The sequence below is a fragment of the Mauremys reevesii genome, linkage group 9 (assembly GCF_016161935.1).
Source record: "Mauremys reevesii isolate NIE-2019 linkage group 9, ASM1616193v1, whole genome shotgun sequence".
NCBI classification, from domain to species: domain Eukaryota; kingdom Metazoa; phylum Chordata; order Testudines; family Geoemydidae; genus Mauremys; species Mauremys reevesii.
Window position 1 is genome coordinate 53,870,358 of NC_052631.1, and position 14,046 is coordinate 53,884,403.

The following is a 14,046-nucleotide window of genomic DNA, read 5'->3' on the forward strand; positions in this document are numbered from 1 at the left end:
TCTGAACTCGACAAAGGGTAGGGCAAGAAGTGAGCAGCGAGAGGGATTTAGGTTGGCTACTAGGCCAAACTATCTAACTCTAAGAGAATTAAGCTCTGGAACAGGTTCCCTAGGGAGGGCTGCTGTCATTGGGAGGTTTTAGAACAGGTTGGACAAGTGCACTCAGAGATCATTTAGGTTTACTTGGCCTTGCCTTTGCCAAGGGGGCTGAACTTGGGATCCTCTCCAGCCCTCCATTTCTATGATCACCTTACCAGCACTGAGCTTAGTTAAGTCAGTAGGGGTCTGCCTAGCCAGAACTCATTGCAGGACCAGGGCCTAAATCTTGCAGTACGGCTTATCTTCAGCGCTTTGCGGACTGGAAGGTTCAGATGAGATTGGAAAAGCCGATGAGCTTTCCGATGCTTATTTGAAACATCCCTTTTGAGATTCACCCTTCATTAGTTCTCAGCCATGAAGAGCATAACGAAGAAGATAAAGTGAACCATTTGGGGGATTTCCTCATGTCTCCCTGTGCTCCTCTCTCAAACTGCTTCTTTGTCATTTGTGCTTCTGGATTACTGCTCAGCCATCCACGGGAGGAGCATCCGAGGGCAGATTTGGGGTACCAGGAAGCTTACAGGGCAAACTGCTCTGTACCCAGTGTGGAGGTAGACAGAAAACATTCCCTTCCACCGCTGCTAGACTCTGGCAGACACCAGTGGTCTCATTAGACCAAGCCCATAATCCCCTTTCTCCAATTACTGAATGAACAAAAAGAAAAGCATCAATGTAGCGGTTCCTCCATCTGGGTGGCTAATGGTTCTGCTCCAATTAAGATTTATTTATTACAGAGAAGTTCCCTGTTTTTAAATTAAACACAGCAATAATGACTCCCCCAGGGCTGGGGGAGGGGGAGTGGCAAATAGTTCCTTAGTGAACAATGCAGGGCGGGAGTGTTTTCTGAATGAGGACAGCTCATATCAAGTTGCTATTGTCCCTGTATGGTATCACCAAGGCTTCTCCTGACCTGAGGCACCTTGAGCCAATCCCAGTTAATATTTGCACAACACTGGCAGCTATTCAGTGGTATTTATTGTGTGCTGCAGGAGGGGGCGTTCAGTACAGAAGCCATTTGAGCTCTCCGATCAGTCCCTGTGCAGAGGAAGGAGGGTTTAAACTGCCCCAGTGTGCTGTAGAAGCAGCAAAGAATCCTGTGGCACCTTATAGACTAACAGATGTTTTGCAGCATGAGCTGGGGTGAATACTCTTCCTTCTTGATGCAAGCAGTGGAAATTTCCAGGGTGTGTGTATATATAAAAGCAAGAAGCAGGCTAGAGATAACGAGGTTAGATCAATCAGGGGGGATGGGGCCCTGTTCCAGCAGCTGAGGTGTGAAAACCAAGGGAGGAGAAACTGGTTCTGTAAGCTCCAAGTCCTAGGGGCTCCTCCTTCTGAAAGGGCATTGATGTCAATGGCTCTTAGTTCAAGGGATTGTGATATCTGTGTGTTTACTTAAATCTGTATGGGTTTGCACTGCTTGGCTAAAGCGTCATCCAAAAGTAGGGTGACCAGATGTCCCGATTTTATAGAGACAGTCCTGATTTTTGGGTGTTTTTCTTATATAGGTTCCTATTACCCCCCACTCCCGTCCCGATTTTTCACATTTGCTGTCTGGTCACCCTATCCGAAAGGGTATTCAGTCTCTGTATGAAGCCTTCACGAGATGGAGACCCTGGTGAGTGTAGCTCCTCTTGTACCCAGGACAAACACAATCCTTGGGTAGGGATCGTTTCCCCAGCATCGGGGGCACTGTGCAGGTTGGAAGTCAGTGTGATCACTCCAGGTGAGGACTCTAGGCTGGTCCGGATGAGGCTGGCCAGTGAGGCAATGAAGCGCACAGTGATTGACGTGATGGGCAGATTGACAGGTCGTGGGACAGAAGGAGGGGAAGGGGAGTTCAGAGTCAAGGGTGGGCAGATAGCAGAGGTAAATGGCAGCTCAGCGCTGTGGGAGGGAATGGAGGAGACAGAGCTGCGCTTGAGGATGTGCCTCTTAATCTGCAATGAGGTGTGCCAGGCTCAGGTAGTCTCAGGGGCAGTCTGTGTGTGGCTCTTGGTGCAGATGGCCAGTTCTGTGATTCCACCCTCCCTCTCCCACACCCTTCCCTGGGGTCTGCCAGGCAGCCAGGCGACTGACTCAGTGTCCCTGAAGACTATGAGAGGGGATGGAACTGGAGCCTTTGGCCACTCTTGTCCCTCAGATTTGCTGATAGCCCTGAGAGGTGACGAGGCTGGGCCCTTTCTTCAAAACCAGTTGCCATGGTCACTGAAGGTGACAGTGAGTCCCCCCGGCTAGCAATGGGGGGCAATAGAAAATCCATGTGAGGGGTAAATACACCTGAGGGAGGAGCTATCCAGGTGCACTTGCCTTAAATTAACAGAGCTGGGGGCTGGTATCTTCTTCTCCAAGCACTGTCCTGAAGGCACCTAGGCAGGCGAGAGGGAGTGTGGAGCAGCAGCCAGCATCAGAGGCCAAGAGAAGCCCACAGAAGTTGCTGACTCCATAGTGCCAGGACTCCACCCCCCACAACAAAGCACTAGGAGGCGGCACAGAGGGGCCAGTGCCTGGGATTGTGCCTGCCAGTTGTCTGGGTGGTGCTGTGAGTGCTGCAGCCTCCTTCAGTCATGACCAGACAGACTCCAGTGTAGGCTCTGAAAATCCTAAATTCGATCCCCAGTTCAGCCAACGGAGCCAGGCAGAGTTTCAGAGCTGAAGGACACTCCGATTCCACAAAGGCTGGAGGCCTCAACAGCAGGGGAAATCCTAACACTGTCGCAATGTCAGTGAACGCCATCCATCTGCCCCACCAGGAACACTGTTCTGTGCCATCATTTCACTGAAGGCACCAGTACCTGGGCCAGGAGGAGATGTCTGCGAGCCTGGCCAGGCAGGACCTTTCCTCCTCGCAAGGCAGTGGCCCAGGCTAATGATTCCTGTCCCTGTTACCATGGGAGCAAAAGCTGCCTCCCAGGAAATGGCATGAGCTCTTGTGATGAGGTGTGCAGCTAATTAGCATTTCCGCTGTAGTGCAGCTCCTCTGATCAGCTATGCCCAGCACCCCACTTGATGCTGCCTGCTGTGATCCCTTCCCACTCGCAGCTGCGCACTAGGGGTGTCTGTCCGCTGCGACGCTGAGCTGAGCCCCAGCAACCTCGAAGCAGGCCAGGCGCTCTCTCCTGATCCCAGTGGTGTGAAGGATTCTACAGAGCTGTGAGGCTGCCACCCCTGCAGCACTGTGCGGCATGGCCCCCCACAGTCTGAGCCCTAAGAATGAGATTTCCACAGCCAACTAAGGGACCCCAGTTAATATTCATGGGAATTGGGCACCCAGATCCTTTAAGCAGCTTTGAAATGCTCTGCCCAGGTTCCTAGCCCTTCAGTGCTTGTTGCAGGCCTTGGTGCAGACAAGGGCCTATGACTGCCAGCACTGGCACCACTGGGCATAGGCGGCAGGTTTGTATAATTTTTGGTGGTGCCCAAAAGAGTGGTGCCCCCCCCCCGCTCCCGCCCTGTAAGCCGATATAAAATGAAGCTACAAGATTACAAGGGTCAATTAAAAGTGGAAAGTCAGAAGCAGCACTTGCCTGCTTCAATATACGGTATTATATTTTGTTGCACCTGTTGTGACAAAGTGAGACTGTTCTTAATGTTTTCTCTGAATACTGTGTGGGTGCCTCAGTTTCCCCTGCAAGGTGCCAACTGAAGGTGTTGGGGACAAAGAGATCAGGTGACCTCCTTGTCCAGAAGAGACACAAAGGCTAGAGGATGGAGTGTCAGTTTGGAGCTGGCTGGGGAAATGGGGAGAGGCCCAGAACTTGGATCTAGGCTCCCCGCCTTCCAAGATGGATCTGACTGAGGGGTCCTGTTTTCTGTACCTACAAGTTCTATTTTAGACTATGATCCTGTCATCTAATAAACCTTCTGTTTTCCCGGCTGGCTGAAACTCATGTCTGACTGCAGAGTTGGGGTGCAGGGACCTCTGGTTGCCCCAGGATCTGCCTGGGCAGACTCGCTGCAGAAAGCGCACAGTGTGGAAGGGCATGCTGAATGCTCCGAGGTCAGACCCAGGAAGGTGTAAGCTTCTTGACCTGGAGACAGTATGCTCAGAGAGAGGAGGCTCCCCCAGAGTCCTGACTGGCTTTGTATGGAGTAGTTCCAAAACATCCCAGCATCCCCTTCCACACCGTGCACTTCCCGGAAGTCCGCACAGGCACTGACACTCCCTCCTCTGGCCTTTGTCTCTTTTCCAGGCATTAGGAGGCCACCTGCTCTCTTCGTTCTCCAACACCTTCAGTTGGCACCTTGCAGGAGAGCGGCCCAGGCCATCAGTTGCCTAGAGACAGAATTTCGGCCATTCTCTGTGCAGACAGCATCACACTGGCACTCTAGGGCTCTACAACAATCACACACCCTTATCCCACCATCTAGATCCTTGAGAAATGCATAGGGGAAACTGAGGCACCCACACAGTATTCAGAGAAAACATTAAGAACATTCCCACTTTGTAACACCTGTATACTTTAAAGGGTGTAAAATAGTCAAGTATTGTGCTAAACACAATGATACTCCAAACTGACCACCTAATTTAAGTTGCACATTTTTCCTCTCAAGTGAGGGCTCTGAGGTGGGGCTGGGGATGAGGGGTTCACAGTGCAGGAGGGTGCTCAGGGTTGGGGTGCTGGGGGCGCAGGCCCTGGGGTGGGGCAGGGCTGGGGAAAAGGAATTTGGGATGCAAACAGGCTGCCCCAGGGCTAGGGCCAGAGAGGACTCTCCCCCCCCACCTTACTGGCAGCAGCAAGCTCCAGGGGAGGGACCCTTCCTCTCCCCCCTCTCTCCCCCCCCGGCAGCACACTCACTCTGCACCACAGTCACTGCACATGCTCCTAGGGACTCTCTCAGGTCCAGAAAGCCCACTCGCCTCCCCTATGGTGGGTACCGGTGGGGGCGGAGGTTGCCATCACGTGTGGCCTCCCCTGCTGCTGCCCGTGGGTGCCGGGGGGCGGGACAGAGAGCTCCCAAGTACGTGTGTGCCTCCTTCCCCCTCCTCTCTCCCTCTTCCCCTCCCCCGGTGCTCCAAGAGGCTGCCTGCCGCTGATCTCTATAGCCTTAGGCAGAAGCAGCACAAACAAAGGAGAGAGGCACCGGCTGTTTTCTTTCAGACAGGGAAGCTCCGAGGCGGGGGCAGGGCCAGCTCCAGGCAGGGCCAGGGGAGAAACCCAGCTCCAAATACTGGTGGAGCACAGCCCTCAGCCTTGAATATTCCTGGTGCTTGAGCACCTTGAGCCCATATAACCTGCAGTCCCTGCCACTGGGCTGAGCAGACCTGCTCTAAGCCGAGCTAGAGGACATGGTGCTTAGGCCAATGATGACCGCCGGGAGCCCTGTCTACACTAGCACTAGCACTGTACTTCCACTTGTTTTCCAGATGTGCCAAACACTTGCAGCTCCAAGTGAAGTCGATGGGAGCTGGGCACCTAACTTGCTTAGGTACGAGATAGCCCACGAGGCACCCATCTGTATCCATCGGTGCCTAACAATCTTTGACAATCTGGCCTAGAGAGCTCAGTAGTCAGTTTTCTGGCTTTTCATGGCTCTGTGTCTCAGGTATCTCTCGCTGCAGCTCTAATATGGAGCAGGCTAGGAAATAACACTTAGCACCTTCTGTACTGAACATTCCACAAGCACAATGGATTATCAGCCCATTGGCAGATCTATGGGATGGGAGGTGGGCAGTTAAAAGTGCTGTGCTGGGTATTGGAGCCAGTGGTATATTTCACATTCACTCCTGGACTCTGCCTGGGCCTCTCCCTTCAGAGGCCTTCTGCTGGAGCCCAGATCCTCACAGGCACCTAACTCCCCCTAACTTGGGTGGCAAGGACATTGACCTGTCTCCTAACCCCTTCTCTGCAGTGCTTGTCCCTCCTGAGCCACCTGCCCTGAAGTCTTTGAGGAAACAGAGCCTTGAGCTAGACATTTTGGCAAATGGATTAAAAACCATGGGAGAGGGCAAGGCAGAGGAATCCCAACCCCACCACACAGCAAAGCGCATAGGGGCAGGCCATGTGGAACAACGAGCAGGGGTCAGGAGGGCAGTTTTTCCCACCCATGTATTCTGGGAGGGTTTTTTCTTTAATCTCCTTCCTTTGAAGCATCAGTGATGGCCGTGTCTGGAGATGGGAAATTGGCTGGGGTGTGCCAGGGCTCTGAGATAGCAACATTCATTCTCTCACTCAGGGGCTGGGCTGGCTGGTTTTGGTTCAGATGCTCAAGGTCTAACTGATTGCCTCACGGGGGAGAAAATAATTTTCCCCAAAGTCAGATTGATTGGACCTCAGAGGTTTTCCACCTTCCTCTATAGCATGTGGGTGTGGGTCACTTGACAGGATTATCTGGGTCTCTCTCACGTAATCGTTTTCCTGACAGTGATGTCTAGTTGGCATTTCCTCAATATCACCATCCAGTGATTTCCTCTCTATCTAGTTGGCAGCCGGTATCAAGCAGAGTGCCCCAGGGGATCTGTGCTGGGGCCAGTTTTGTTCAATATCTTCATTAATGATCTGGAGGATGGCATGGACTGCACCCTTAGCAAGTTTGCAAATGACACTAAACTGGGAGGAGTGGTAGATACGCTGGAGAGTAGGGATAGAATACAGAGGGACCTAGACAAATTGGAGGATTGGGCCAAAAGAAATCTGATGAGGTTCAACAAGGACAAGTGCAGAGTCCGGCACTTAGGACGGAAGAATCCCATGCACTGCTACAGAGTAGGGACCGAATGGTTAGGCAGCAGTTCTGTAGAAAAGGACCTAGGGGTTACAGTGGACGAGAAGCTGGATATGAGTCAACAGTGTGCCCTGGTTGCCAAGAAGACTAACAGCATTTTGGGCTGTATAAGTTGGGGCATTGCCAGCAGATTGAGGGACGTGATCATTCCCCTCTATTCAACATTGGTGAGGCCTCATCTGGAGTACTGTGTCCAGTTTTGGGCCCCACACTACAAGAAGGATGTGGAAAAATTGGAAAGAGTCCAGTGGAGGGCAACAAAAATGATTAGGGGGCTTATGAGGAGAGGCTGAGGGAACTGGGTTTGTTTAGTCTGCAGAAGAGAAGAATGAGAGGGGATTTGATAGCTGCTTTCAACTACCTGAAAGGGGGTTCCAAAGAGGATGGATCTAGACTGTTCTCAGTGGTAGCAGATGACAGAACAAGTCAGTTTTTAAGGTCAGGCTTGACAAAGCCCTGGCTGGGATGATTTAGTTGGGGATTGGTCCTGTTTTGAGCAGGGGATTGGACTAGATGACCTCCTGAGGTCCCTTCCAACCCTGATATTTTATGATTCTATGACCGACTAGCTAAGTGGCAATTCTGCAGAAAAGGACCTGGGGATTACAGTGGACGAGAAGCTGGATATGAGTCAACAGTGAGCCCTTGTTGCCAAGAAGGCTAATGGGCATGTTGGACTGCATTAGTAGGAGCATTGCCAGCAGATCAAGGGAAGTGATTATTCGCACTGGTGAGACCATATCTGTAATATTGCATCCTCTTTTGGGCCCCCCACTACAGAAAGGATGTGGACCAGGGCCGCCCGGGGGGGGACAAGTGGGGCAATTTGCCCCGGGCCCCACAGGGGCCCCCACGAGAGTTTTTCGGGCCCCCTGGAGCGGAGTCCTTCACTTGCTCCGGGGGCCTTGGAAAACTCTCGCGGGGTCCGGGCCCCCGGGGCTTCTGCCTCTCCCGGTCTTCGCAGGCGGGGGGGGTCCTTCCGCTCCGGGACCCTCCACTGAAGTGCCTTGAAGACCTTGCTGCAGTTCGGGGGCGGGTCCCACTTTGGCGGTAATTCACCGGCAGGGAGCCCCTGCAACGGGTCTTTGGGGCACTTCGGCGGTGGGTTCCGGAGTGGAAGGATCCCCCGCTGTCAAATTACCACCGAAGCGGGGGCCCCCCGCCGCTGAAGACCCCAGGCCCCCAATGCGTGGCCCTGATGTGGACAAATTGGAGATAGGTCAGCAGAGGACAACGAAAATGATTAGGGGGGTAGGGCACATGACTTATGGGGAGAGGCTGAGGGAACTGGGCTTATTTAGTCTGCAGAAGAGAAGAGTGAGGGGGGATTTGATAGCAGCCTTCAACTACCTGAAGCAGGGTTCCAAAAAGGATGGTGCTAGGGTGTTCTCAGTGGTGGCAGATGACAGAACAAGGGAGCAATGGTCTCAAGTTGCAGTGTGGGAGGTCTAGGTTGGATATTAGGAAAAACTATTTCATTAGGAGGGTGGTGAAGCAGTGGAATGGGTTACCTAGGGAAGTGATGGAATCTCCATCCTTAGAGATTTTTAAGGCCCGGATTGGCAAAGCCCTGGCTGGGATGGTTTAGTTGGTATCGGTCCTGCATTGGAGTAGATGACATGAGGTCTCTTCCAATCCTAAGTTTCTATGATTCTGTCATTCAGTGAGGGGACCTCAGGCATGGGTGTACCTCAGTCCTTCCCACTCTCTCCCATGGCGTGTAATAATATAGTCTCCTGAGCGGCTGTAATACTTTGGTCGCATTTCAGGTGTTGGGTTTAGTGTGCGAGTGCTTGGTGGGGCTGGTGGCCTGTGAAGTACAAGAGGTCAGATGAGATGAGCTGATAGTCCCTTGGGAGGATTCAGGGAAGAAGCTAGTTTAAGGCAAGATGAGAACCTGATGTCCTCTCTTGGAACCATTAGGATGGGATACTCAGGTCTGGGAGGCCAGGAACGGCCTTGAGCTTTAACATATCTGCCTGTTGAGACATTCCTGCATTCCCAGGCTAGCAAGTGACTTGTCACACTGAAGGGGCTGCCTGTCTGAAGCACATGAGCCAGCTCATTATTTTTTAATGTATTTAGCTGTGCGTGCGTTGGCAGCCACGGCTCTCGGAATTGGCTGTGGCTGTTCATGTGCACCTCAGTTCAACTCTTTGTTCGGGGAAGCCTGTAAATTATTAAATCAGCTTAATTTAGCGCACAGCCAGATGGAATTGCTGTGTCGTTTTAAAGCAGCAGCATGTGGCATTAGAGCCAGGAGAGGTTTGGCCTCCTGAGTTCCATGACATTTGTCACAGCAGAACGAGGGTCTTTAGTCCTGCTATGTGAGAGCAGGGTGGGGTACTTGCAATTTTGCTCCCATGTTTTATAGCTAGTGTGCAAGTGTATAGCTTATTTGGCACCTTCCCTAGGAGGAAAAGCGCTGGTGGGGGTGGAGGGAGGCAGTACCCTATTGCAAAGCTTCCCACACAGCTGCTTTCTGTAGCGAACTCCCCACTAGAGCCTTTGGAGGACAGGTACATCTCACTGCAGCCAGAGATATAGGTCCAGGTGGATAGACCTCCGCACACTAGCTTTGAGCAAGCTTGTGTCTAAAATAGCAGCGTGGCCATGGTGGTGCGAGGGGCTAGCCCCCTAGGTCCATGCCTCGGCTCCCAGGTGGGCCTGTATGCGGAACAGCTAGCCCAACTCACTACTTGCAATACCGTGGCTACTAGGATATTTTTAGTACACTAAATCTATCAAAGCTGTCGCAGGTATGTCTGCCCAAGCTGGCAGTTACACCTCCAGCTCCAGCCCAGAAAAACCCAAAGAGACAGAGGGAGGGATATGTGTTCCCCATCCAACTCTTGCCCCAGCACCTGAGAAATGCAGCAGCTCTGTTGCTCTGTCGCTGCCGGGGCCTGTTGTGGGACAATAGCATCTCCCAGCTAAAAAAATCGTCTCCCTGCCTTGTCCGAGAAATAGTTCCCACTGAAATCAACTAATATGCGCTGCCATAATAGTGATGCAAAGAACTTCCATCCAATGGGATTGAGTCTCCACCATGGCACTTTCTTCACAGGGGACACATGACATGAGTGATCCGGGCTTCAGCCTTGGGTGTGCTGCGTGGTAACACACGATGCCCATGCCCAGCTCACTTCAGTAGCTGAATGTGAGGTCCACTGGGAGCTGCCCAGTGACTGAGCCTATTAAGGAGTCAGTGCAACAAACCATTGGGAGGCGTGGGGGAGTCATTGCATTTCAGAGCATTCTATTGATTTAACCATTTCAGTCTTTGGCCTAATTAGACTCAAGCTAGTGCAGGGAAGGAGTTACCTACAGCCATCACATGGGAAACAGTTACTAATTAATTATTCCCAGGGAGCGCACCAAAGGTGTCCCCTCCCTCAGCAATGGCCGTGAAACTCGGTCAGTGAACACTTTCCACTTGCCACAGCCTCTTGTCTCTGGTAACTGAAAAGTTCCTCCTCCATTTGCACTGCTTAGGGTACGTCTACACTACAGGCTTATTCCGATTTTACATAAACCGGTTTTGTAAAACAGATTGTATAAAGTCAAGTGCACGCAGCCACACAAAGCACAATAATTCGGTGGTGTGCGTCCATGTACCGAGGCTAGCGTCGATTTCTGGAGCGTTGCACTATGGGTAGCTATCCCGTAGCTATCCCATAGTTCCCGCAGTGTCCCCCGCCCATTGGAATTCTGGGATGAGATCCCAATTGCATGATGGTGCAAAAACAGTGTCACGGGTGATTCTGGGTAAATGTCGTCACTCATTCCTTCCTCCGTGAAAGCAACGGCAGACAATCATTTCGCACCCTTTTTCCCTGGATTGCCCTGGCAGACGCCATAGCACGGCAACCATGGAGCCTGTTTGCCTTTTGTCACTGTCACCGTATGTGTACTGGATGCTGCTGTCAGAGACGGTACTGCAGTGCTAAACAGCAGCATTCATTTGCCTTTGCAAGGTAGCAGAGATGATTACCAGTTGCTCTGTACCGTCTGCCGTACCATTGTAAATTGGTGATGAGATTATGGTTATCAGTTGTTTTGTACTGTCTGCTGCTGTCATGGGTGCTCCTGGCTGGCCTTCGCTGAGGTCGGCCGGGAGCGCAAAGACAAAAATGGCAATGACTCCCTGGGTCATTCCCTCCTTTATGTTTTATCTAAAAATAGAATCAGTCCTGCCTAGAATATGGGGCAAGTGTACTAGAAAACCAGTGTATCAGAGAGCACAGCCGCTCCGTGTCAGATCCTTCAGAAATGATGAGCTGCATGCCATTCTAGGGGGTGCCCCTGCAACAATCCCACTCGTTGCTTCCCTCCTCCCCCAACCTCCTGGGCTACCATTGCAGTGTCTCCCCATTTGTGTGATGAAGTAATAAAGAATGCAGGAATAAGAAACACTGAGTTTTTAGTGAGATAAAATGAGGGGGAGGCAGCCTCCAGCTGCTACGATAGTCCAGGCAGGACATTAAATGGTGGGGCGGGGGGAGGAGCCCAGCATCCCGCTGCTATGATAGTCCAGGCAGTACAGAATATTTTCTTTAGATATGAAAGCGGGGGCCTGATGGAGCTCAGCCCCCAGTTGCTATGATGAGGACGGTTACCAGCCATTCTGTACTATCTGCCGGGAATGACCAGGAGTCATTCCTATTTTTACCCAGATGCCCCCAGCCGACCTCACCTGGGACCAGCCAGGAGCACTCACGGGCTGATGATGACAATGGATAGCAGTCATATTGTACCATCTACCATCAGGAAGGGGATGCTGGTGTTCAGCACTGCAGCACCCCATCTACCAGCACATGCAGTAGACATAGGGTGACATTGAAAAAAGTCAAGAAACGATTTTTTCCCCTTTCACGGGGTGGGGGGGGGGGTAGATTGATGAGATATACCCTGAACCACCCCAGACAATGTGTTTGACCCTACAGGCATTGGGAGCTCAGCCAAGAATGCAAATACTTTTCGGAGACTGCGGGGATTGTGGGATAGCTGGAGTCCTCAATCCCCCCTCCCTCCCTCCATGAGCGTCCATTTGATTCTTTGGCTTTCCGTTACGCTTGTCACACAGCACTGTGCTGTGGACTCTGTATCATAGCCTGGAGATTTTTTTCAAATGCTTTGGCATTTCGTCTTCTGTAACGGAGCTCTGATAGAACAGATTTGTCTCCCCATACAGCGATCAGCTCCAGTATCTTCCGTACGGTCCATGCTGGAGCTCTTTTTGGATTTGGGACTGCATCGCCACCCGTGCTGATCAGAGCTCCATGCTGGGCAAACAGGAAATCCAATTCAAAAGTTCGCGGGGCTTTTCCTGTCTACCTGGCCAGTGCATCCGAGTTCAGACTGCTTTCCAGAGCAGTCACAACGGTGCACTGTGGGCTACCACCCGGAGGCCAATACCGTCAATTTGCATCCACACTAACCCTAATCCGACATGGCAATACCGATTTCAGCGCTACTCCTCTCATTGGGGAGGAGTACAGAAACCGGTTTAAAGAGCCCTTTATATCGATATTAAGGGCCTCGCTGTGTGGACGGGTGCAGGGTTAAATCGGTTTAATGCTGCTAAGTTCGGTTTAAACGCGTAGTGTAGACCAGGCCTTACAGCTGAGACTGAAGTCCAGCCTGCTGGCTTCATTTAGGAAAAGTGGTGCCCCAGCAGGCTGGGGACAGATCATCTGTGGGCGAGCTGGAGATAAATACACCACTAAGAGCTGCCATTCAAAGGCAGCCCAGGCCGTTCTGTAATGTGTCCACCGAGTTACTAGCCATGCAGGTTGTGCATGATAAGCAGGTCAGTGTAGTAATGAGAACATGATGCATAGCTAAAGACTTTTTTATGTGTGTGAGAGAGCGAGAGAGCACATTCCATCAATGCTGCTGGCAGTCTATGTGCACCATGAGAGAAAGAACGAACCACTTGGTCTGCTTCAAAGTGGGCGTCTGGGTGAACGAATTGTCTGCTGTCCCCTCTGGAGATGTGAGTTCAGTTGCAGATTTTGGTCCCATGTGATTTGAGTTTGGTGTTTTTGTCTTAGAGGGTATTTGTCTGCTAACTCCCCTGCCCAACTCAGCACACTTGGCAATCTCTGCCCAGATCAAAGCAGAGGACACTACAAGTCTGGATGGAAGTGCCTTGGCAGAAATTTTGGGGGGTCCTCTGTGTGTGGAGCAGAAATGCCGTAGAGATGGCTGAGGGTGGATATACACAGCACCAACGTGCACTGTGCTTGCTACCAGTCGGCATATCACTTCCATGCACACTAAAATTAATTACCACTTGCCAGAAATTAAGCAGCGGTAACTACCCCAGCACCCAGAATACACAGGTTTATCTTAAATAATGATATCATCTTCCTTAACCTTCTTTTCCTCCATCAGTGATTGACATCAAGTTGGACAAACCACAGGATCCTCCAGCCAGTGAAGGCGGGTGTTCTTGCTAATACAGAGCACAGGATTGGTCAGCTTCATTTGATACCACACGCTTGTTGTGTTGCTTCCTATTGGTTAGCTTCCTAAAGAAACAAATTGAGTTATCAGATGGGGGAGGATTTTTTTTCTCTCTGTGTCTGGGGACGGGTGGGTGGGAATGTTCAGATCACGTCACTCTTAACAGCTGTTACTGAAACTTACTATTTTTTTGGTTTGGTTGTAATATATTGTACTTTATTAAAATTGCCAAAAACAGTTCAACATTTAAAAAGGAAAGTTTAAATCATGTGTATACAACTTTTTGCCAGAAGAAAAGTAGTGACTTTGGGTTTTTTGGAAGGAGGTTGGTCTTTTGTTTTTGTATATTTGTAAACTTACAGAAAAACTCTCCAGAATACTACAGTCTGGTTAGTTTCACATCTGACATAGGACATCGCTAGTAGAAAACTAGTCCCTGATTGGTTAAACAAAATGTTAACTGTACAGTAAAAGATTTGACGGTAGAACAAATCATACTGCAAATACACAAAATAAGTGTGTGATGTGATAGCTCTAACTATATCTCTATATCTCCATATACAGATTTAGAGCGGGGTGGGCAAACTACGGACCACGGGCTGGATCTGGCCCATGAGCCGTTTTAAGCCGGTCCACAAGCTGTACCCTGCAGCTTGGCCCTGCTCCGGCCAGGGCACTGGGTTGGACCACATGGCTCTGCCCCACTCTGGCACTAGGTCGGACACAACACCACGTGGCTCAGCCCTGCTC

The 14,046-nt window shown here is 51.1% G+C and overlaps 1 protein-coding gene across 3 annotated transcripts in view; it reads left to right on the top strand.

Moving 5' to 3' along the window:
* Nucleotides 1–13,373, top strand: part of RAB6B (RAB6B, member RAS oncogene family) — a 143,022-nt gene extending 129,649 nt beyond the window's left edge. Inside the window, exon 7 of one of the 3 annotated variants that reach the window (XM_039488625.1) lies at nucleotides 13,225–13,358. In XM_039488625.1, coding sequence (XP_039344559.1) covers nucleotides 13,225–13,227 — 3 coding nt within the window. In that variant the 3' untranslated portion in view covers nucleotides 13,228–13,358. Of the gene's footprint in view, nucleotides 1–2,719; nucleotides 2,800–13,224 lie in introns of those variants that run through there. The other 2 variants (XM_039488621.1, XM_039488619.1) reach the window with 2 other exon arrangements.
* The last annotated feature ends 673 nt before the right edge of the window (nucleotides 13,374–14,046 follow it).